At 39.4% G+C, this 25,642-nt stretch overlaps 3 protein-coding genes across 3 annotated transcripts; 1 reads left to right on the forward strand and 2 right to left on the reverse strand.

Moving 5' to 3' along the window:
• Window positions 1-3,758: 3,758 nt before the first annotated feature.
• LOC130926485 (gastrula zinc finger protein XlCGF8.2DB-like) lies at window positions 3,759-6,437 on the forward strand. Its single transcript, XM_057851406.1, has 2 exons — window positions 3,759-4,144; window positions 5,395-6,437. The coding sequence occupies exons 1-2, from the start codon at window positions 3,949-3,951 to the stop codon at window positions 6,330-6,332; spliced, it is 1,134 nt and encodes a 377-aa protein (XP_057707389.1). The 5' UTR covers window positions 3,759-3,948; the 3' UTR covers window positions 6,333-6,437.
• A 4,358-nt stretch (window positions 6,438-10,795) lies between these two features.
• LOC130926331 (zinc finger protein OZF-like) lies at window positions 10,796-13,957 on the reverse strand. Its single transcript, XM_057851394.1, has 2 exons — window positions 13,477-13,957; window positions 10,796-12,601 (listed from the first exon to the last, which is right to left on the reverse strand). Exons 1-2 carry the CDS (start codon window positions 13,601-13,603, stop codon window positions 11,169-11,171), a joined length of 1,560 nt encoding a protein of 519 aa, XP_057707377.1. The 5' UTR covers window positions 13,604-13,957; the 3' UTR covers window positions 10,796-11,168.
• Window positions 13,958-16,849: 2,892 nt separating this feature from the next.
• Window positions 16,850-21,373, reverse strand: LOC130926506 (dead end protein 1-like). The gene is made up of 5 exons (XM_057851428.1): window positions 21,187-21,373; window positions 19,513-19,592; window positions 19,070-19,301; window positions 18,858-18,990; window positions 16,850-17,737 (listed from the first exon to the last, which is right to left on the reverse strand). Exons 1-5 carry the CDS (start codon window positions 21,250-21,252, stop codon window positions 17,238-17,240), a joined length of 1,011 nt encoding a protein of 336 aa, XP_057707411.1. The 5' UTR covers window positions 21,253-21,373; the 3' UTR covers window positions 16,850-17,237.
• Window positions 21,374-25,642: the final 4,269 nt, after the last annotated feature.

Here is a 25,642-nt window from a genome sequence, read left to right on the forward strand (position 1 = left end):
ACCGTCATAAAGCAGAGAACTTGTGTGGCGAGCCCTTTTGCAACTAAACAATGGTGAGTGATTTTCTCCACTGAAATACTATTAACTTGTCAAAATCTTGATAAGATGCAAATAGTTGGGTGTATAACAAGCTCTTAATTGAGGCTGGATGTTGATAAAATGTATCCATCCATTTTCTCCCACTTTTCCGAGGTCAGGTCGCTGGGGCTGCAGCTTCAGCAGGGAAGCCCAGACTTCCCTTTCCCAAGCCACTTCATCCAGCTCTGCTTGGGGGATCCCAAGGCATTCCCAGGCCAGCCGGGAGACATAGTCTCCACAGCGTGTCCTGGGTTGGCCCCACGGCCTCCTCCCAGTGGGACGTGCCCGGTACACCTCACTTGGGAGGTGCCCCGGAGGCATCCTAATCATATGCCCAACCAGCTTCATCTGGATCCTCTCAATGTGGAGGAGCAGTGGCTCTTCTCTGAGCCCCTCCCAAATGACCAAGCTTCTCACCTATCTCTAATGGAGAGCCCGGACACCCTACAGTGGAAACTCATATTGGCCGCTTGCATCAAGAATCTTGTTCTATTGGTCACGACCCACAGTTCATTACCATAGGTGAGAGTAGGAACGTAGATCACCACGACAGATCGATGCAGAGTCCGCATCACTGCAGACGCGGCACCGGTCCGCCTGTCGATCTCCCTTTCCATTTTTCTGTCACTCATGAACAAGACCCAGAGATACTTCAACTTCTCTACTTGGGGAAGAACCTTATCCCTGACCCGGAGAGGGCATTCCACCTTTTCCCGACTGAGGACCATGGTGTTGGATTTGGAAGTGCTGATTCTCATCCCGAACCGCTTCACACTCTGCTGCAAACTGTTCCAGTGAGAGTTGAAGGACACGGCTTGATGAAGCAAACAACACTACATAATTTGCAGAAAGCAGAGATGCAATACTGAGGCCATCAAACCGGACCCCCTCAACGCCTCGTCTGCACCTGGATATTCTGTCCATAAAAATTATGGACAGAACCAGTGACATAGGGCAGCCTTGGCGGAGTCCAACCCTCATTGGAAACTGATCTAACTCACAACCGGCTACACAGACCAAATTCTAACACCATACTGGGACCAGACCCCTTGTATTAAGGATTTCGATAACCCCCCCCCCCCCCCCCCCCCCCCCCCCACAGAACTCCCTGGGGGACACACAGACCCGGCTGCAGAAAGAAATTACAGGGGGGGCATTACATTTTTTTGGGGGGGGCACACTTCTTCAATGTAAATTTAGCCGTAACAGTGGTGTTTTTACCCGTTATATTTTCTGATGATAGTGTCAGTCAGTGAAACTGCAGGAGGTGGCAGCGCTATCCCTTCATGTTGACTTTCGGCCGCGTCTTTGTCATGGCTTGAGTTCGTCTTTAGTTTCTTGAAAAAAAAACATGGATGTCCATTCCAATTTGAATTAGCAACGGAGGAGCCGCTCAGTCGCCATTTCTGTAACCGGAGCTATCCCTATCCAATCGCAGTACACAATGGCAGGTGTTGTGCCGTAAAATAGCCGCCCCGCGTGAAATGTACCCCCTGATGGGAACGCTTATTTATAACGCTTTATTGAGGTGAAAACATCAAATGTTTTCATGGACTCGTTACAGTAATGGATTTACGACTGTAAAATCAATTTTAAATAAATAAATTAGACAAAATACTAGTACTTTATTTTACTAACAAATCGTGGACTGGGCCACATAACCATCTTCGAACAGAAATGTATTAGTCTACAGGTTTTCACGACCATATCTCAATGACAATCACACAGTTATGACATTTCGTTCAAGCAGAGTAAAATAATACATATTTTCACGGTATAAGAAAGTCGTTTCCATGTCCATCGATTGGTAAGAAAAAGCTGTACGAGTGACGTGTGGGCGCTCAACAATAAAATAAATAAACAAATAAATCAAATAAACGCTCAATAAAGCGTTATAAATAAGCCTTCCCGTCGCCTACTTATCTGTGATTGTCTAGAAATTGCCTACATTCGCTGCTCTGATTGTGACGACAGATCAAGATAGGATGACTAGACTAGAGCAGTGTTTTTCAACCTTTTCTGAGTCACGGGACGTTTTTACGTTGGAAAAAATCTCGCGGCACACCACACCAAAATGTTCCAAAATTACTTTCTGTATAGTATATTTAATTATAAAATAATTTCTCAGTATTTATACTTACTCAGTGTGAAACGTTTAGCAATTAGGCTTGAAAAACTATCAGACAGGGGACTTGAGCAATGCATTTAAGCACATCAGGGCTGGTCGTCTTGCTGACAATGGCTTTGCAGACAGGTAGTATTAAAGTCTCTGCCACAGTTTGGGACTTTTGGGATTTAGCAACAAAGTAACTGGCTTTCAGGGCGTTCTTATTTACCTTTGTAGTTTTCCTCAAAAAAAGTTGCCCACTTCTGTGTTTTCACGAAGGCGTACAAAATAATCCATCGACTTGTTCTGAAGCGACGGGGGTTCATTTGGAGATGACTTTAAGCTTGTATGGCGCCATGGCGCTAGATAGCCGCTCGTGTCGCGTTCAAGAACTGCTCGGATTTCTAGGTATCTCCCACCTAGCGGTCCTCGATAATGTGTTGGAATAAAACAACGAGGGAGGATTAACGGTCGTCACATATGGATAAAATGGAAAGGACACTTTTGTATATATCGACACTTGACGAGTCAAATAATGAACAGTAGAAGTGCTTGGGTCCACATTGTTACGGAGAGCAAGGTGGCTGACGGCTAGAAATCCGAGCAGTTCTTGAAAGCAACACGACTCATCTGCACACAACCGACAACTTTTTCCACATTCCTTCCTTCCTACTGCAACTTTGCCTGACGATGTTAAAAAAAAGCGACATTGGATAATTTCTCGCGGCGGCGGCACAATCGATTGAAAAACACTGGAATATAGGGTTCATTCTCCCCGTGTGTGTGTGTTTTTGTGGAAGATTTAAAAAAAAAAAAAAATTACACAGTACAGTTTAATCAAGCTAGGGCGGGCACAGCCGTCCCTCAGGGCGGGCATGGCCCCCTAATGCCCGCCCATGCCGCCGGGTCTGGGGACACAGTGGAACGTCTTCTCCAAGTCCACAAAACATGTCGACTGGTTGGGCAAAATCTCATGACCTTCTGAGAACCCTGCTGAGGGCATAGAGCTGATCCAATGTTCGACCCAGATGAAAACCACACTGCTCCTCCTGAATCCAATCTTACCTCAACATCATTGGGTCACACAAACCCACCCACCAAGATAAGGTGATGACTTATGGGGGAGTGATAAAATGTAATTATTTTTAAGTACGCAGTTGATTTTACTTAATCTCTGACATTTTTGGAAAACATCCAAGCCGCTTGAAAATCGGTTTGACATTGAAGTCATTGCTATTTCAAAGTGCACTAGGAATAATGTTATGTTAATCGAATTACACTGATACAAAATGGCCGATAAGTGGTAACGGCCGTCCCAGTTGGCTCACATAGCGCATTACGCATCTACCATGGCCAGCAGTGTTCTTCTAAATTATTGAGAATTTGCGTTTTTTTTTTTTTTTTTTTTTTTTTTTTAATAAAATAATGTGCTTTTATACATTGAAATATCTCTTAAAAGAGATCTAAACGGAATTTCTCAATCATTACAAAACACTCGCCACTTTCGCATTGAGCGTGACAAAACAGTAGTTTGTTCTAGTGGACTTTCCGTCCAGTCTGCTCTGCTCCTCCATTCCGTGCGGTTATTTGTCAAAATAACGCGTCTCCTTGAATAACTCCCCTATATTACAACCCATTACCGCTATACTGGACTCAAACCAAATGAATTCAATCCGTATCCGTATGAACTCACCATTATGCACATGGAATTGTCTCCAGCTTTTTTTTTTTTTTTTTTTTTTTTAAACCCATTTTAGCATAGCATGTTAGCTGCTAACAAAGAGCCTGCTTTGGTGGCATCACTTCGCAGAAATCGAGTGCGATTATTTTGTGATTGTCGTGGAGAAATGTGTGCAAAAATGGTGAAAGAAGAGTTGGAGGATGAACTTGGTTGGACTGAAGAACAGGACGAGCGCCTGGAAATCGTTTGCAAGAACCAAGTTGGTTTCTACACCGCAGGTTCCTTTATGTGTTACTGTAACGTTCCTTACGAATGACTGGACCTGACAGTCATCCATCAGTGGATCAGAAATGACCCGCATGCATTTTCTAAGGAATTCAATTGGATCCTTTGATTTTTATCTACTGTGGATGAAAGGGATCAATTACATGGGACGTGGGAAACACAGCGACCATATAAGACGTGTAGTTTTATTATTGGACTTTATATCAGACGTTTACAAAGTCTGGCCTGCGAGTCATCTGTGGCCCAGCAGCATCCATATTCCTGTAGCCCAACCGCAAAAAAATCCATCATAGCAAAAATAACAAAAACAAACGTAAAAAAACAAACAAACATGCAAACCTCCACAACAACGCGAAAACCCCCAAAGCTGTGATAAATTCTAAAAACTACAAGAAAAAGGTCGGAAAAACCCTTAAGAAAAGTAGTCTGTGTGGTCCCCAATATTGAATTCCAATGTTTGGGATACTCATACAAAAACTACAATTTCTTAAATTTTCCAAAAGCCAAGTTAAAAATGTAAATGGAGCGATATCAAAAACATGTGTTTTGTGGAATTCCTGTAATATGAAACAACAATTTTTCATCATGAAGACATTTAAGAAAATAATGTGACCGAGTCATTTCTGAACCACTTATACATCTAAAGGTTAACCCTTTCATGCACGAATTACGATTTTTTTTTTAAAAAAACCCTTACAGTGTACTCATTTAACTCATTGGCTACCATTGACGGGTGTTAAATGCCCAATCCATTTTTATCTGAGTGAGGCGAATGAATGTTCATTGGATTGAGTTAAATACTGTTGAATAAAAACTTTGTGTCACCTGGGGTTGTAACCAGTGTGTATTTCTGTTTTTATTGATTTTAATTTCACTGATTCAGTTTTTCTTAACTTTGTATTAATTTCAAGTTATAAAGATGTGAAAAATACAATAAATATTAATGAAAAATATATGTATAATAATTGGTAATATTTAGTTTTTTTTAATGATCAAAAATAGTCAAATGCTCTCTAATGGGTTAAAGGTCTGAAGTGTCAACTCTTGAATAGCTGTCCACTCACTGTAGTGACCACTGTCACTGAAAGGGTTAAACATGTAATTAACTCATTAATTGACAGCTAAAAACGCCCAATGCTAGTGCGAATGATCGCTGCCATCCCTCCCGGTCAAAATGCATTGGACGGCTATTTTCTAATTCCAATTAATTCAAAACATCATGTTTGTTTTTTCTGTCCTGCAGATATCAGTGAAGAATATTTTTATCCCGAGCAGCACGAGCTTTATTCCACTGACGTCAAAGACAAGGAAGCACATCTGTACATTACGCAGGAACCGGCACTGAAGTCCCACCACGTAAAAGAAGAAGAACAGCAAGCCAACAGCGCTGATTTCCCACTGACTGATATAATTGTCAAGACTGAAGACGAACGTATCGTCGAACGCCAAAACCAATCCCAAGCAGACAAGCTCTTACCTCCGCTTTCAGAAAGTGACGACTTAACATCACACTCGTCCGAGGCAGATGACGATGAACACTCGAAAAACAACAGCAAACGCTGGAAATGCTCTCGATGCGACAAAACTTTTGATGCCAAGTATACTTTAAAAATACACATGAGAATCCACACCGGAGAAAAACCTTTTGCCTGCTCAATTTGCGGTAAAACATTCACTCAACGAGGACATTTGGGAACACACTCAAGAAAACACACCGGGGAGAAACCTTTTGTCTGCTCGTTTTGTGGGAAAAGTTTCTCCGGAAAGGGGAATTTAAGAACACACACGAGAACGCATACGGTAGAGAAACCTTTCACCTGTACGGTGTGTGGTAAAAGATTTTCCATTAAGGGAAATTTACGAACACACACAAGAATTCACACTGGGGAAAAACCTTTTGCCTGCACGGTTTGTGGTAAAACATTCTCCCAAAAGCCAAATTTGATTACACATGCGAGAACACACACCGGAGAAAAACCTTTCGCTTGCTCAATTTGCCGTACAACTTTTTCGACTAAGGACGGTTTAATCAGACACACAAAAACACACACTGGAGAGAAACCTTTTCCGTGCATGGTTTGTGGGAAAAGGTTCTCTCAGAAGCCAAATTTGGCGACACACTTAAGAACGCACGGTGGGGGGAAAGATTCGCCTCAGTTTTTGGTGACAGATTCCATCTGAAGACAAGAATATAACACAGTTCTTTCTTCTTTGTTGGTAAAGATTATATTGTCCTGAGTTGTGAATATGACTGAGTAGTTGTGTGTGATTTTAAATAAAACTGAAAAATGGAATATCTGGAGAATTTTTATAAGAATGCAAGTCACTTCCTGTAGATTTTCAGTTCCTGTTCATTTTGCGGCATTTTCAGGTCACTCCCTTGTTAATTCATTCGCTGCCATCTATGGCGTTAGATGTCCAATCCCTTTTGACTGGGAAGGGCGAATAAACGTTTTATATACACTGATATAAACATGTTATATAAATATATATACAGTAGATATTTATATATACAGACCTAGTTTGGACACACCTCATTTGTGTGTTTTCTTTATGCATTGTGAATTCTCACTGAAGGTAATAAAACTGAATGAACAAATGTGAAATTATGTATTCAGCAAAAAAAGGTGAACTAGCTAAAAACATGTATAATACTCTCGTATCTTTAAAGTAACCACCCTTTGCTCTGATTACTTTTTGCCATTCTCTTGATGAGCTTCAAGAGGGAGTCAACTAAAATGTTTTTTTACTTCACATGTATGCCTTTTTAGGGTTGATTAGTGGAATTTATTGCTTTATCAATGGGATTGGGATCTTCATTTGTGTTACACTGAATGAGATGTGTCCAAAATTTTGACCTGTACTGTATATATATATATACTGTGTATATGTAACCTGTACTCAGTGCTTAATTTGTAAATCATAAGGTGCTGTAACGCAAAGTACAAATGACAGCGCAGGGATGACTAGACACGCACAGGTCCCAGAACACAGGCAGAAACTGGTGTCGAAAACAAACCACAAATGCCCCCAATGAGGCTTGTAAGTCTCACATTTCAGATTATATCCATGGTATAAATGTTATGACAACAATTTACAATTATTTTGGCTTTTCTCTGCACAGCACGGGCAATTGCCCACATAACCGCATTTACCGGTCCGGAAAGACTGAACGCAGCCTTTTTTCTCCTGACCCTCACTACTCGTAGAGGTAAGATCGGGCCTAAAAATCCGACCCGGCACGCGGGTATTAAAGACCGACCGGCCCGAGGCTGATCGATTAACCAAATTTATAGGCCCGAGCCCAAAAAACAAAACAATATTTTATGTTTTATTCGTAGGCCCGAGCCCGAAACCCCCCCCGAAAATGTTATGTTTATTCGTAGGCTCCACTCCAGCCCGAAACCCCCCTGAAATTGTACTATGTTTTATTTGTGAGGAGGAAATGCGGGGATGCAATGCGATGCGTTAGTCAGACCTGGACAGACCACTACTTGGAAAAAGGTTGCGTTTTGCGTGATGATGTCCGTGCATAACGATAACAAGTTAAAGCCTGTATTTTGAAACTAATTCTACCAGTTAAATAAGACTAAGATGCATATTCAATTAACAGGTATATCTTTTATATTTGTGTCTGTTCTTTCAGGCGTACAGTGGATTTGACATTTATTTTAATTTCTTCGAGTTGGCAGGAAAAAACGCAAGTTTTCTTAATGTTTAAATAGTTTACATATTTTTATGGTCATTATAAATGGATTTACATAACGAAATAACGCTGGGAAAGTTTGTTAAATATCTGGCCCCAAAGTTCCCACCGCCTTACAAATTGTGCAACCCAAACCCGAATTTCCCATAAGAAGTCAGGGGTAGTAAGTCTGCTTCACCTTGAACTGAGCTGCTGTCCAAACCCCGTCGCTGGAAGAAGTCCCACTTTCTTCTCCGCTCAGTGCACTCTCCTCTCCTTCTGGATCTTCCTTTGAGCGAGCTGATGTCGTGGTTCCCACCTTTCGCTCTGGGTGCTTGACCGGGCTAGCTGATGCCAGGGTACAGGCCTGTTGTTCCGGCTGTTGGTGGTCCACCTGGCTGACTGCTGGCGCTGTAGCTGGTCCCGAATCCGGGTGGCGCTGAACCTGACCAGCATGGTAGTAGCCTCCTGCTTGGCTGGCTGTCCGTGAACCTGGCTAGCTGCTGCAGCGCTAGCCTCCTGCTGCACCTGCTTCTCACCGTTGGCATGATCGCGGCCGCTGCCCTGTTCGCCGGTTGTTGCTTTTTTGACTCGTTTTGAGTCTTCCTTTTCTGGGGAAAAAACAAACAAACTGTAAATTCAATTGTCTTTTTGGCATGTTGAAATAATGTTTAATAATGTTTAATCCTGGCTGCTTGCCCCCCGGATGCCAGATTTTTTTTTTTTTTTATGTCGGGGAGGGGCGTGATTTGTCATCAACAAATCTCCGACTCTTTCAAATGATGTTAGTTTTTTTTTTTTTTTTTTTAAACAACATACAATTCTTGGGATTTTTCTGTAAATTAATCTCTGCATATTATTATTTTATTTTATACATTTTTAAAAACGTTTTTATATTATTATTATGTTCTAAACACAAGAGCTAACGGATCACTGCCAAATAAGTCCCGGAACACAGGGAGGCCAAAATCAAGAGGTGCCTGAACATGTTCTGGCATGATTAGACATGATTAGACACTCAATAACACACAGTGGGGAGAAACCTTTTGTCTGTTCAATTTGCGGTAAAAGCGTCACTGAAAGAGATACTTTAAAACGGCACAGGGAAACACTAGTACCGATTAAATCTGCGACTACTTCTGAGCTACAATAGCAGGTGTCCTCTCATATTAAAGAGGAGGATGATATCTCTAAATTATAATTGACTGTAGTGAGTTTGAAGAGTACAGATGATGAAAACGATTATCCAATTGAGGAGAAGGACGAGCAGAGCCTCCGAGCTGCAGTTTAAGTCAAAAACAGCAAAAGAAGCTGATGGAAACTTCACAATCACATTGTGAAGAAACATTTCCACTTTATTATGTTTTACTTAAAATTTTGATTCGAGATGAACTTGTATTAACTTGAAATCAATGGAAAATATTTTTATTTTGTATTTTTTTTTTTTACATATGAGTACAGTTCTGTGATGATAGACTTCCTAAATCAATTGTCTCACAAATATTTTTGACAGCATGACTTGAAATTCTTTTATTCCATTAGAGCCCCTTAAAACCACCGCCCATCAATTTGTGTAAGATGTATTCCATGAAAAAAAAGATGGCACTGGATTGTGAAATGTTAAAAAAAAAAAAAAAAAAAACAATCCCAATTCCAACATTGTGGTGAACATACTGTTAATAGAAACAGAATACAATTATTTGCTAACCATGTTCAACCTACTATATATTTAATTGATATACACTATAAAGACATGGCATTTAATATTCCAAATGATAAACCTAAACCTAATTGTTTCTATCAAATCATCATTAATTTATTTTTTGGGGGGCTACAACTTGTTCCAAACAAGCTGGGACAGCTGGCCAAAGAGACAGTAAGTTAACAAATGTTCATCAAACACCTGATTGGAACAGGCTAATTGGGAACAAGTGAGTGCCATGACTGGGTATACAACCTTCCCTGAATTGCTCAGTAATTCACAAGCAAACGGGGAGACAATCGCCTCTTTGCGAACAAGTGAATGAGAAAATAGCCAAACAGTTCAAAGACAATGTTCCTAAATGTACAATTGCAAAGGATTTAGGGATTTCGTCATCTACTGTTTATAATTTCATCAAAAGATTCTCAGAATATGGAGTAATCATTACATGCGAAAGAAATCTACCTACAAAGCTCCAGCAATTAGTGCCCTCAGTTCCCATACATTTATTGAATATTGTTTTAAGAAATGGCAATCTGACACAGTAGTAAACATGACCCTGTCCCAGCCCTTTTGGAAGATGTTGCTGCAATCAAATTCTACATTAACGATTATTTTCTTTTACAAAAAAAGTTAACATACAATAACATGTCATATCACAAACACACACATTTGTATATATTACATACCTGTGAGTGAATTACAAGTCCACAAGGTGAGTAATTCACACTGTTACACACGTGGCCAAGAGTCAGGTTAGTCAAGTAGGTTAAAATTTAAACGGTCAAAGAAACATCTTCGATAAAACTGAAACATGAAATAAGAACTGAATGATCACTAACCAATAAAAATGGCCAGTTTTATTTTATCATAGTTCTAACATTTTGGACAGAACAATCTTTAATGAAAATATCAAAAAGTACCATGAAAATTTAATGAACAACCCCCCCACACACACACACATTTTTTATTTTAGTTCTAAGATTTGCCTCTTATTGCCATTCTTAGCTGTTTTCATCTTCTTCGATGTCATTTGCAGTTCAGTTAGATTGTCAACTCATTCACTGCTATTGACGGCTAAGAGGATCTCTGCAAGCCTCTCCCAGTTCAAAATGGATTGGACATCTGTTACCGTCAAAAACAGTGAATGAGTTAAATTACTACACATTGTGAAAAGGTGGAAATGAAGCAAAAACAGTTTGATTACACTCATGAACGTCATAATAAAACTGTCAGAAGCCAATTTGGATTCATACAAGGATTTTATTCGCACAGCACATTGGGAACACATATTACATGAGCATGGGTCGGTGGGTATAAATTGAAGGAATAAAGTACAAAAGTCTACTAATCAAAAGCTTTGCTTGATTTGACAATTCTTTCTGGAACTTATCCTGTGAGTCAAGTAAAACTACATGAGTGTTGGACAAGAATTACTTAACACTATTTCCTAGTGAAGTTATATTCTATATAACTTTATTTTAATTATTTTTTTTAATGAAAAACATTGCTTTTTTATTATTTTAAAAAACTGTCTTCCATATTATAGAAACAAAATCATTTTAAATGAAATATAAATTAAAACAAAGAACATTGAATTTAAATCATAACACTAAAAACAAAGCAAAATCTAATTTTTAAAAAACATTTCTTCACGTAATGCTCCATATTTAGACCTCATCACCTTCTGAGCTGGCTCCTCTCTGTATTTCTCCATTTTTTCTTCATCATCATCATTCTTTACAGTTACAACCGTCAACGGCAACTTGGCAATATCCTCCTCCTCTTCTTCATCCTTAACATAGGTGGGCTCCTCTTCCTCTTTAATATGAGGGGGCTTGGGCTCCTTCTGCTTAGGACAAACATCTTTCCCAGGTTTCTCTCCTGAGTGCGTCTTCATATGTCTTGTCAAATGTACTTTCTGAGTGAATATTTTGCAGCAAACTGAACAGGCAAAAGGTTTCTCTCCAGTGTGTGTACGAGTGTGACTTATCAAACTTCCCTTTACAGAGAAGCTCTTACCACAAACTGTACAGGTGAAAGGTTTCTCCCCTGTGTGCGTCCGCAAGTGTGTTCTTAACGTTGCCTTGACTGAGAATTTTTGGCCACAAACTGAGCAGGGAAAAGGCTTTTCGCCTGTGTGTGTTCTTGCGTGTATTCTTAAGTTTCCCTTTGCAGAGAATTTTTGGCCGCAATCTGAGCAGGAGTAAGGTTTTTCCCCAGTGTGTGTTCTGACGTGTGCGTTCAAAAGTCCCTTCCACGCGAAACGTTGACCACAAACTGAGCAAACAAATGGCGTCTCTCCAGTGTGCGTTCTTGTGTGCGTTCTTAGGTTTCCCTTTTCGGAGAATTTTTGACCACAAAAAGAGCAGGAAAAAGGTTTCTCCCCGGTGTGTGTTCTTGAGTGGCTTGTTAAACTTGCCTTTTCCGAGAAGCTTTTACCACAAACCAAACATTTGTAAGGTTTCTCCCCAGTGTGTATTCTTGTATGTTTCATGAGATTTCCCTTTTCGGAGAATTTCTGACCGCAAAACGAGCAGGCAAAAGGTTTTTCACCAGTATGAGTTCTCATGTGAGTTGTTAAACTACACTTTTGGTTGACTATAAGACCACAAACTGAGCATGAATAAGGTTTCTCCCCAGTGTGTGTTCTCATGTGTCTTTTCAACGAGGACTTGTTGAAAAACGTTTTGTCACACTGAGAACATTCCCGATTTTTGCTGTCATCGCGGGATGTTTTATCACCTTCAGAACGTTCATCACAATCATCATCCTCTTCATCTGTGACAGGTGAGTGTGACGATGTGTCATCACAATCTGAGAGTGACGCTAAGAAGCTTTCAGCTTGTGGTCTTCCTTCCCCTTCTGTCTTTAGATGACTTGAGCCACTGCTGCTTGAAGGCCCGTAACATCTCTTCTCCTCAGTCTGACGGCTGTCTTCATCGTCTTCACTCTTCACAGGGACACCATTCAATGGCAACTTGGTAACATCTACCTCCTGTTCCTCTTCTTTAATGTTAGAGAGCGCTGGATCCAGAGGAAGAAGACCGTCTTCATCAACATCTTTAATACACAGAAAGAGTTTTTTTGTTAATTGTAGAGTGTGAAACAAGTGAGAAGCTCAACGCCATTTTATTCTGGTGCCAATTGCAGCACACCAAAATCACCCAGAATAATTTGTCGCTTGGCCTACGAAGTATGCATGTCACAACTTTAGAGCCAGATTATTCCTAGATATTAGAAAGAGACCCGAAAACGCACCAAAATTAGAAAGTGAAGAAAAATCTAAATGAAGTTACCTATGGGAAAGCAAAGCATCTCTACGCAATTTCTCTCGAAATTTCTATTAATATTGATGATCAGGAATTGATTTATTTATTTATTTAACTTCACAGTTCTGGCCATTTACACATTTTCAATTGGGTATAGATCTGATTTTTAAAAAAAACAAAAAAAAAAAACAACGTGTCTTTTGATATGCAGTTATGTATAAAATATTCTGGTTTCAGCTAACTACTTACCATTTAACGTAATCTACAGGAAGTAAACACTGGAGAGAGAATTAACCAATTTTTGGGCCTGTTTGTATCAATAGAAGGCTACTGTTTGGTAGTATGAATGACAAGAGGTGGATATACGAGGTAAATTAGCTTTCCGCCATCTAGTAGATTTAACTCATTGGCTGCCATTCACGGAGATATACGTTCAATCCATTTGGACTCGGATGTGTCGTCATGTGGCTCTTAAAACCTAAATTCAGACTCTTTAAATGAGTTTATCACTAGTAGACGTCCAATCCGTTTGAACTGGGAGGGTGGAAGCGAATGGTTTAAACGTATTGGGCGTCCAACATCAATGGTAGGGAAACGTGATAATTCTCTGCATTTCACCCTTACTGCACATCAATATTGTCTTTTTTAAAAGAGAAATTAACAAACCTGCTCCATGTAGTTTAGCTCGAGGCTTTTTGAAAATAGCTTCCAGTCGTTGACGTCCTGGCTCGTTTTCCTCTTTGGTCCGGCAAAGCTCATTTTCGTACTCTTCCTTAACACGTTTTGCACACATTTTGCCAAATTAATCACGAATTTCCACAACCACTTGATTTCCTCTTCTTGATTTGTTGCCGATAACGGCTTCTCTTTGTTTGCGGATAGCAAAGTAAAGTTTAACGGGATAGGTTAAGACGCTTCAAAAGACGCGTTAGTCCGAACACCAGGATTCAATTTATTTGATTTAAAGATGGTATCCATATGGCGTTCTTCTTTAAAATTTTAGTACGTTTGGTTATAATAGTGGAAGAGAAGACTCGTTAGCCGCGTGAGTTCTAGCCAACAGGACGCACCCGGAAGTGAACGGGTATTGTACAGAAACGCCATTGGGACAAACTTATCCCCAAAACTCCACAAATATTCTTATACTGTACCATTTAAACAATAATTACATTGAAAATTGTTATATGTTACAAAGAAGCCATGCAAGATAATACATTTGTGATAAGAATGCCCTTTTTATGCACTAATGCAGGCGTCACCAGTGAGTGACAAAATGGCGTGCTACCTCCCTCTTGTGGTGACAGGAAAAAAGTTTAGCAATGTGTTTTTAAACGTTTTCTCGTTTCCTATCTTTTTTGTGTATGTTAACCTTTTCATGCACCGATTGTTTTTATTTTTAACCCTTAAAGGGTATTCATTGGTCCCCCCCAGTTCAAAAGAATTAGACGTCTATCGCCGTCAATGGCATGCAATGAGTCAAATATTATGGAGGAAAAAACTTTGGTGTTACTTGGGGCTGTAAGCAAATTGTATTTCTGTTTTTATTCATTTTATTTGTATTAATTCTGTTTTTAATAACCTTGTATTAATTCAAAAATGTATGTCTAATTATTAGGGCTGTCAAACGATTAAAATTTGTAATCGAGTTAATCACAGCATAAAAAGTAATTAATCGTATTTAATCGCAGTTCAAACCATCTCTGAAATATGCCATATTTTTCCATAAATTATTGTTGGAATGGAAAGATAAGACATAAAACAGATATATACGTTCAACATACTGTACATAAGTACTGCATTTGTTTATTTTAATAATAAATCCACAAGATAGCATTCACATTATTAACCTTCTGTCTGTTAAAGGGATCCACAAGAAAGACTTGTAGTTCTTAAAACATAAATGTTAGTACAAGTTATACAAATTTTACATTAAAACCACTCTTAATGTTTTTGTTTTAATAAAATTTGTAAAATTTTCAATCAAAAAATAAACTGGATACACTAAATACAGCACAAGGTGTCAATGGCGAGTTTTAAATTAACTTAGAAATCAAGCCAAATAGTGTGTTTTGTCCCTCGACTGACGCCGTAGTTTCCTGGTCCATCCATTGTAATGGCGTACCGCAAGCAACACGTCACTTCCGCTCATTAATATTCATGACATTAGCTACTGTTGCTAAGTGGGGACAAGCCATCGTTTGTCCCTAATAGGAAATGAATGGAAATCGTGTACGAAGGAGATGTTTACAGAGCTAAACCTACCAATTTTCTCCCAAAAATTATGTCCCTGGTGCCAAATTCACAGGCAAAGATGTGGAAGAACATAAAAATGTTCATTTAAAGAGATGTCTTGAGTGTCGAAGGCTGAAAAAGATGAAAAACAATGAGCCGACCTAAGCATAGCCTTAGCTTTTTTATCGACGCGACTGACAATGACATTTTCCTGTTTCAACAAGATGTCCTTTACCAACAGCCCTGTCTTTCTTATATATCCTCTGGTTGTCCTACGTCTCTGACCGTTCTTGGGGGTAATTTAGTTAGTTTTGTGTAAAGATCGCAAATGCTACTCAGTTCCAGCCAATGGACACTTTTAATTGTGTCATTGTTAACAAATCTTAATTCTACAATCTGTTCTTATTTAGACTTCCCCCTTACTAAACTTGTTTTTTTACAACAGAAAATGTAACAGTGGCAGTCAGATACATTTGAATTCTTTTCAGGTCATTCATTGTCAGACAGAAGCAGCCCGGCACGTCACGCCAAAAAATAAGTTAAAAATATCAAAATGGCTTACCTCTTTGTCCTCTGAAAGACAATGCCAACCCAACAAAATGTTTACTGCATAAATGTTTACTGCCGAGCTGGCGTTAAAAGTCCGCGCAAGTTGATTCAGTCTTCACATTTTCTCCCCTAAGTTTTTAGTTTCGGGAAACGTATGAAGAAAACATCCTTCATATGTCGTAATGTCTAGAGTCGTTTCTACAAGTTCCAAAAAAGCAATGTGTGATCAGCATGCTCGTTTTTGAAAGAATTACCGGAGAAAAGAAGCAGATTTTACATTGCTTCTATGCGAGGGCGGGTCTATAATGTCCCACTTCTACTTTACTTCCGCTTCACGATGCGACGTCACGGTCTAAAAATAGCATGCGTGCAGTACGCCAGTCACGTCATTTGAGTGCTGGCTTCACAACGTACTTGACCTCTGACAGTTTGTATATTGTGAATAAATATTGCCATCCAGTGTATTTGTTGAACCAACCGAAATGTTTGAATAGCGTTTGACCAAAGTCTGAGTAAGTTTTATGTGTATATTGCATAGCTCTTTTGATTGTGAATGCCAGTTCTCTTTGCACTGTTGTTTGACTGTGTGAGAATAGGGCCTCATTAATACAAATTGAAGCGCTTTTCTTTTTGTGAACATTATTTTTTTTTGAGAGATTGATTTAGTGAAAGCACAAAAAAAAACTTATGTTTGTTGTGAAGGAATTGCCGAAGCTTATGCCAATAAACAGCGCAGTCCAATGAACGCCTGTGTCCACTCGCCTTTTGTAATATTCCGATATAGAATTATCCAAGGTACATTGAAGTGCACGCGGCGTCAATGCTGTTTACTCACATGATGCAGGAGTGAGATTTACGGCCTGCTGAGAGCCGTAAACTGTGTTAATGTTGAAGCTGAATGTGCTAATAAAGAAACAAAGTGCCAGCACAAGACACCTTTCTCTGCCTCTTAGCTCTCAAGTGCATCATTGTAATCTGTTTAAGGCAATGCATGAACGGGTCATTCCGCGCATGCGTTAAATGCGTTAAATATTTTGTAATGTGATTAATCTAAAAGATTAATTACCGCCCATTAACGCGTTAAATTTGACAACCCTACTAATTATAAAAAATATAAAAATAGATGAATGATTAATAACTATAAAAAAAAGTAGTAGCAGAATTGCTAATATTTCAGTTTGTTCAATGACCAAAAATTGTCACCAAGGTCTTAAGTGTAAAATAAAATTAGGTGCAAAATGTTACCCTCATAGTTAAGTTGGAGAAGCTTCTATGTCCTCCAAGAGGTGTTTATAAAGTAGTGACGGGTGTACTGCTTAGGGACTTCAGTACATTTTATATTAATTCAGACAATAATTTGCAAGATGATATTATATGGAAAAAGACAACAATTGGTTTTCTTTTAGTTTTTTTTTTTTTTTTTATTTAAAAAAAAAAATTTTTTTTTTTAGGAAGAACAACACATCCAACAATTAAACGCACCCGTGAATAAAAAACACTTCAAACAAGTCACATCACTCCACTACAACTCTTAATAAAAACATGCCTAGATGAGAAAACCACAATCAAGACAAAACACCTCCTTTAGAAAAATTGGGGTAAAAAAAAAAATCAAACCCGGCAACACGGAGTCAATGTGTGAGCTTTTATCTTCTTCCTAAGCGGATGATTTTCTTGACCTCAATCCACTGCAGGATCTCTTGCGCCGCCGCCTCTCGAGCGCCAGCCAAAGTGCTCGTGGCAGTGAGTTTCGGCAAGACCCTCACCAACCCTTGGAAGACCCCTATACCCGAGATTCTCACCATGTAGGTTACCCGAAGAGAGCCATCAGGCCCGGCAGGGCCGCAGGAGAAATCATATGCCGGCGGACCAACTCCAACTAGGGCACAACAATTTTGAAGCAGGGCTGAGGGAGTTTGACTGGACGTCGGTTTGGGTTTAGCCGGTGCCCCTACAGCTCGGCAGAAATCCAGAGGGGATTGCTGATAAGGAGGCAAGTCGATTGAAACCTTTGAGGGGATCATCCCGAGATTTGGAGTTGAGGTCAGGCCACTTTGAGGCTTTTGAGGAAGACGGTCGTCTGGGCGTGCTTTCTTTGGGGACTGCCAATGGACGCAGATGCTTAAACCAAACTGCTTCCAAAATGCTAGTGAGAGAAACATGCACATTATTGGTAGGGTTGTCCCGATCACCTATTTCGCACCCGAATTCAAGTCCGAGCCACCTGGTTTTGAGGACCTGCTCATATCAAGTACCGATCCGATACTGCTGCACTTTATTTCATAATTTTTTGATTTATGAAGGAACATACACTTTTTTCTATCTTCGATACTGAAATATAAAAGTATCCGGATACAATATTTGATCGCAAAAGTATTAATTCTCAATTATTTGTTTTTTTTACTACCACAGGTCACCAAAACTTTGTGTTCGTAGGGTAAACTTAATTTGAACTACTCTTGATAGTTATAGAGGAAATTTTTCAATTTTCCTTCTTAACTCATTGGCTTTCATTGACGGCGCAAGACAATTCATTCATGAACGAATGTTCATTCGCTCTTCTGAGTCACAATGAATTGGATGTCTAGTGCAGTCAATGGCACTGAAAGATGAGCATTTGCCGCTAATCCTCTCAGTTTAAAATGAATTGTATTTCTTTTATTGTCAATCGTAGGCAATTAGTTAATTCTGGCTCGCTTGTACTGTATATCAATTTTAGATTCACTTCTGGTACATTCCGGAGTCACTCCATTATGATTTGAGGGCATTTCAAGTCACTTCCTGTTGATTATGGGGCATTCCAGCTCCACGATCTGTTGTTTTCAAGTCACTTTCTGTTGGTTTTAAAGCATTTCCTGGTCATTTTGAAGCATTTCCTGGTCATTTCCTGTTGATTTTGGGGCATTTCCACACAACATTCTGTTGATTTTAAGTCACTTTCTGTTGGTTTTGGGGCAATTTTATTTATTTATTTATTCTTTTAAAGAGAAGCAGGGGGGTAAAAAATAATGACCACCATTGGAGAAACGATGAAAGAGTTCATTAAAAACATAACTTGATAACATTACTTTTTATTTTTATATTGATGTAGTCAACGGTATATGTGTGATGTGTAAACTGTATGGTGGATTATTTTGAGTATCAATATGGAGTTGAGGAGTATTGTTACGACAGAATATCTTGGAGATAAAACATAGCAAAATGGTTTCTAGTTTTTGCTTTTTTGTCAGTTTTAATTTTGTGTCTAAAGCCAAGAGTTCACTCACCTTGCACCAGTTCTCTTTTTGCCATGGAAGCTGCATAGTGAGAGGAGAAGAGAACTATAGCTGATATGTCCTTCATTCCATTTTCGGACGTCAGTGAAAGCTCCTCCAGCCCATCTGTCGATCCATAGAGCACCTGGTGTTAAAATAAAAACACCGATAAAACATCAGAAGTATCCAATAATTTCCATTATGTCTAAGTAACATAAACAGACCTGAAGAAGCTCATCTTCCTGAGCACAAGTTGGTAAAAACGTCATGCAGAGGCACCTCCTCTCAGTGCTACGCCACACGATTAGACGCAAACCTGGCGCAAGCACGTCGCCGTGAAGTAGGCCTACCACCTTTTTAGCCACATTTGTTGAGCTGTATTTGGCGTTGGCGAATCCCCGGTTAGGCCATCTGAAGTTAATCATAAGTCGAAAGTCCCACAGAGGTCCTAGGGAGCTAAAAAAAGGAATGAGCAGGTCTTCGTAGATTTTCCACGGGATACAGTTGATGAAAACCTCAGCCTTGGATCCAGGGATTGAGCCTTCCCACACTGAAATATTAAACTTTCACTAAAGACCGGAATTGTGTGAGTCTTATAAGAATCTTTTACTCAGGTGCTACTTGAGACCGCTCGGAACCACTCTCACCTTCAGGTGGTCCTCCATACCTTCGTTGGCCGTTAACTTGCGTAATCTTTGTTTTGGTCATTTTCAGCCAGGTTTCCAGGGCCTGCACCCTCTCAAGCACCTGAAAGTAAACCAAGATGAACATTTAGCTAAACTGGTCTCCAAACAATTACAGGACAAACTACTCTTCTTCCTTGGTGGACTAGTTTAGTTATATTGGTGGCTATGCATTTCACAAGGCAGAGCTGAACCTGCTCCTGCCGTGTCAGTCTCTGACTCATCTGGTCAATCCTTTTTTCTATTTCCTGTTTTTTTAACCGCCTGCTTGCTCTTTATTTGACTGGTAATGGAATTTAACTTTGCACAGATTGTAGTGCTTTTGTGAACAAGACTGTGAGCATGCTAGATTATTTCCCTGTTTGTCATTTGTGGATGGTTTCATAAATCACCAAGTTGATAATTTCACACAGATCATTAAAAAAATAAATGTTTTTTTTTTTATTTATTATTATTATTATTTATTTCATTTATTTGAATCTCAATGAGGCTGTTCTTCCAAAGGTTTCAAAATAACAAAAATGCAGCAACTTTTGATCAATCCGTTTCAATTTCACATTAAATAATAGTGCCGATGTAATCTCCACCCAGTTTGAAAAAAAACACACCCACTTCTAGTTTAGGCCCAACCCCCTCCGAGTACAGCTATGAACACAGATAATTTGGATGGTTGAACAGATGCATGCATATTTTGTATATTTTGGGGTATTCCCGGGTGACATCCTGTTAATTTTGGGGTGATTCGAGGAAGTTTTTTGGGGGGGGGATTTAAAATAATGACCATCAATGGAGAAACACTGAAAGGGTTTAGACTAGAGAGAGAAGAGAAAGAATGAAAAAAAAAAAAAAACATTTAAAAAAAAAAAAAACTGATGTATCAAAAATGGCATTGAGCTTTTTTTGGGTATCGATCGTGTTGAAAATTTTTGCATAGTAACATCGGTATTTTGAATGGCACTGATAGATAAGAATGTTCATTCACTGCCAGCCGTTCCGCTTCAAATGGATTGGACGTGTACTAGTAACAAACTCTTGATCACTGCCACCCAGTCATAATGGATTGGACGTCTATCCCCGTCATTGTTAGTGAATGAGAAAACCTAGCACACGTTTTAGAATGAAAATATCAAAGCAATAAAATATGAACACACAACTCACAAAGGGGTGTTTTTTTATCTTAATTGATTCAGTAAAAAAAAATAATAAATAAATAGATAAATAAATAAATAAATGAAAAACACTCCCAAAATGAGACAAAATGGCTTCTCTGAGTTTTGGGCATAAATGGTAAATGGTATTATACTTATATAGCGCTTTTCCACCTTTCAAGGCGCTCAAAGCGCTTTACACTATCTCGCCATCTACCTACTGGTGACGCAGCACCAGGAGCAACGTGGGGTTCAGTATCTTGCTCAACGTGGTATTCGTTCTTGAATTAACGACATACACAACAATGACGCCATAATCGTACGCCATGCTATGACTACTAAAATTTAACAAAATATTCACGCAATCTCCAAACCAGTGAGTTATTTTAAATAAGTAAATATAATTTTCGAAGCAACAGTGGTCCATTTGTTCGGCTACCTAGCCGAACTCAAACGAACGAATACAATTAAAACTTGCAAAAACATGACTTTTACTCTGGTTTTTGCTACCTGGGTTTTGTTGCTTTCCATCTTCTTGTGTTTAGCTGAATGTGACGCCTGAGGTCTGAGGTGCATGTTGCACTGCAGATGTGATCACCTGACCGTCAAATGTCCAGTCAAACTGTAACGTACTGAGGGCGGCGTGGCAGGACAAGCGTATCCTAACCTTTCCCCCAGGTGCTCCCAATGACCTTGATTAACACCTGGATAGGTGGATTGGTGGAGAGGAGCACTTAGTGGCTTTAAATGCGGCATCGAGAGAGCACAGAGGAGGTCCTGCTCTGCGGATGGACTCCACACCGAGGGAGGAGGACTGAAGGATGGAGAAAAAGAAGGAGGGGTGGGCAAATTTTATTGTTTTTGTCCATTTTAATGACTGTTCTTGACTCTTGACTTTTTTTTTTTTTTTTTTTTTTTAAAGAGATACTTTGAGGGGTGGCCCAGCAGGGACTTGAAAGGCTCAACCCCCAGGAGCTCTGGAGGCCTGCTCAGGTGGAGTGATTTTGTGGTTTGCAGTGACTTTTTTTTTTTTTTTTTTTTTTTTTTTGCTGCGCAGAGCCATGAAGCAGCGTCGTCCGCCCAGGGGAATACGAACGTCACACCGCCCTGCCCAAGCTGAGACCGATGCAAGCCTCTTTTAACCTGTTTTTCGCCTGTTTTATTGTTTTTTAAATACACTCAGTGATGTGAACTGGAAAGCCTCGTCAAGCCCCCTCCTTGCTGCTGTCTCAGGGGTAAACGAACTTTCGGGTTTGTTACAAAACTTTGAAATTCAGTCTGGGATTAAAATTGGGTATTACGGTAAAGTGCCCTGTTTTGAATCACAATCACTGTGTTGTTTTAAAATGATAGTAACAACTATTATTCCGACCATAACATTATTATCATTATTATTAAGTCAAGCCAAGTATAATTTATGTTGCCCTAAATCACCAAAAGATGTCCGTAGTACGGAGCCCCTATAGGTTTTTTTTTTTTTTTTTTTTTTTGCTTTGACAGAAAAAGAAAAAAACTTCCGTGTCCCTTATGGGACACTTTTTTTTTTCTTTCTTCTTCTTCCATGTCACCTCAGGGGCTCCGTAATAATGGACATCTGAGACAGACGGTCGGCATTAATGATAAAACAATGAAAGAATACCAGGAATTAAATATTGAACATGAAAATCAGTAATGAAAACAGAATTAAAATAAAAGTTATTTATTACAATCAGTGTTGGGAATAACGCCGTTATAAATAACGCCGTTACATAACGGCATTATTTTGTCAGTAACGGGGTAATTATTTTTTCTGCTGTTACAACGCTGTTACCGTCACTGACAGTCAAAAGCAGTGCGTTACTTACATTGAATAAACTGAAGAAACTACCAGCCGTAGCGAGTCTACTCTGCTCTGTTTATTTGTCATCCAAGACTTTGGGTGCGTTCAGGTTCATGGCAATGAAAATAGTAAACACACATAGCCTACTTTTGCAAGAACGATGGAGTTGCCGTTTGATACGGTCATAATGTGCAAGTCCTGCACCCATCCGCAGCAAAACTGTCCGTAGCTTTGTAACGATTTGTAATTTCGGAATCACTGATGAGTTTAGTAACATACACCAAACAATAAATACATCAGAATGTCCATTTCGTGTAATTCTGGAAGCCCGTCGACATCTTTACTCCATTTGTCTTCGGCTTGCTCGTAAGGGTCAACATTGTTCACATCCTTAAAGTGCTTGTGACACGAAAAAGCATGTTTATTTCATAATACACACGGTATTTTATGCTCCTGAATGATATGGACCGCTTGGATGTGTGTGGAAGCGATCGCTATATTTATTTAGTTTTTTGAATCCCGCGCCAGGAAAATGAGTGACTTCCGGCTTCGGTCTCGCATTGAGGAGGAGGGCGCTGTGACGTGTACGGTAGAAGACGTCCTCTTCACGCTACAGTGTACTGTTGTGTATGAGGACGAAGGATTCAGCTGATTTTGCGGATTAATACTTTTATTTTTTGCATCACGCCAGCCAAACGGCTGCAGAAAAATAATTCTGTATGCGGGAGAGGCGTATGCGCCTTTTTGGAGTTTCAAAAGGTTCCCATTCACCGTGGATATTTACTGTGGGACCATTGGACTTACAAGGAAGTGAGTAAACATCTTGTTTTGTATTACGTCAAATACGAATACAGTGATTACAAAGTAAACACTATAAAATTCCTTTAAATAAAGGACTACTTACGTTGGATCATTGATAGGCATGTAAAAAGCTATCCTCACGCTCATTAGCAGTTAGCTGTTAGCACGTTAGCTACACAACAATTCCAGCCACCCTCCTCCAGGGAACGAACTGTAAATTGCTCTCCGCCGGGCGGTTTGCCGATCCGCAAAGAAACTCGACAACCGGGTCGTCATGTCAAATAATCCAGGCTAGTTATGTGTGATTTTCCACTTCGAAGACTTTGAAACATCCCTCGGTTCGGGTTAGCATGTCGGCTAGCTGTCACTCCTTCTGGTCTGTTTACATTCTCCGAAGCCGGGGAAGGGAAATGACATATGTCCGATTTAGGTGTCATAAAATATCGTTCGGCAGGTGTGACAGTAAAGGTAAAGTCGACTGTTTTGACCATTATGGAGTAATTTTGCCATGTCGTCTTGAATAAATGGATTTTTATTATTTTATATTCCATTTAGCACAAGTTATTTGTCATGACCATGCCATTTATTTAGCAATTGGGGAAAGTACTTGGGTAAAAAGAATATCCTGTAAAAATATTGAAGTAAAGAGACAGAAACAATGACATTTTGCCGCTCTCTTCGTCGCGTTTTCCTCATTGTGAATAGTTCCCCCTCGACGGGCTGACTGGTCCTTCTCAAGCCATTTATATAGCTATTGGGGAAAAATACTTGGATAAAAAGAATATCCTGTAAAAATATTGGGAGTAGAGAGACTGAAACAATGACATTTTGCAGCTCTCTTCGTCTCGTTTTCCTCGTTCTGAACAATTCCCCCTCAATGGGCTGAATAGTAAAACCGATGAGCCTAGTCTACCGCTGACGTCATCCACCTGTTGGGGACGCTAAAGCCCTATAATTGTAGGCGTGGCTAACCGGCAGATTAAAAGACTAATTTCTCGTCATCTGCGCTTTGCTAAATTGTTGTATATAGTCGAATCGTCTCAAAATATGATTCTAATTCACATAATAATGCCATTTAAGACTTTTTTTCTGGTGTCGTATGCTCTTTAAGTTTGATCGCATATCTGTTCTTCGCCTTAGTAACGAGTTTGTCTCTTTATCGAACTGGCAAGTTAAAGTTTAATGTTCTGCGAGCCAGACCTGCTTCCAATATGACTGCGTTGTTGCCAAATCTCACGTGATCCCCCATTCTGTGACGTAAACGCTTGAGCCTAATAGCGCAGGTACTTCAGAGTCTGTTGTTTATATGTGAATTGTCTCGCCCTATGTTTGTATATGTGTATTTGTTATAAACTCTGATGTTAGTTCATTCTGCAATTTGGTGCCTCTTATTGAAATGCAGTGTTACTTTAGTACTGCTCCCTGATATTGGTTGACTTGTCATATAGTGTACTGTAATTGTAGTTCTTGATTCAAACCATTTTTTGTTGTCAATTCAATAATCCAATCAAATTGATTGAAACGCAAACCATCATTCAACATCATTAGCTTTCAGAAACATTGTTTTGTTAAAGTAGGGTTTTCATTCAAATGTACAACATAATAACTACAGAATATACATGGCTGGCCCAGGCCATTTGGGGGCCCTAAGCAAAATAATGCAAAGGGGCCCATATTTTTGGCCCACAATTTCGTCACAGTGTACTGTGAAACCCATACATGCAATCCAACCCATACGTCCATATTTTGTATATTAATCAGATTTTGTTGCACTGCATACTTCAAACTTCTCACCCTGAATAATTGTCAGTACTTACAGTAGATAGCGCCAAACCTTTTTCTAAAAGAGGAAAGAAGTTAAGGAAGAACTTTTATTATTTTTTTAGGCTTGTAATCAAGTATCAAAACTCACAAAAGTCAAATAAAGCAAACTGTAGTAAACAAAATAGAATATAAATTAAACAATTGCCAGATTGGGGGCCCCCTAGTGGTCAGGGGCCATAAGCAGCTGCATAGTCTGCGTATAGGCTGGGCGGGCCCTGAGTATATAAACGGTATACATAGGTAGATATATGCATAATATAGTAACTCCTACTTTGAACGTTAACATAATATCACTTGTTTTTCCTGCTTTTCTACCGTCAAGTTTTTAACAGTTTTAAGATCTCTCTTGCGTGCCGATCATGTTATAAATCAACACAAACGACTCCTCATTCGGGATAAAATCTTGATCAGAATAGTCTTGATTGGGTATGAATATTCCGAATGGAGTGTCTACATGATGCATTTTAATTGAGATTATATAATCCGAATAATTTTAGGCGTCCATCTAGACGTAGCCAATGA

This window comes from Corythoichthys intestinalis, chromosome 1 (genome assembly GCF_030265065.1).
Source record: "Corythoichthys intestinalis isolate RoL2023-P3 chromosome 1, ASM3026506v1, whole genome shotgun sequence".
Taxonomy (NCBI): Eukaryota; Metazoa; Chordata; class Actinopteri; order Syngnathiformes; family Syngnathidae; genus Corythoichthys; species Corythoichthys intestinalis.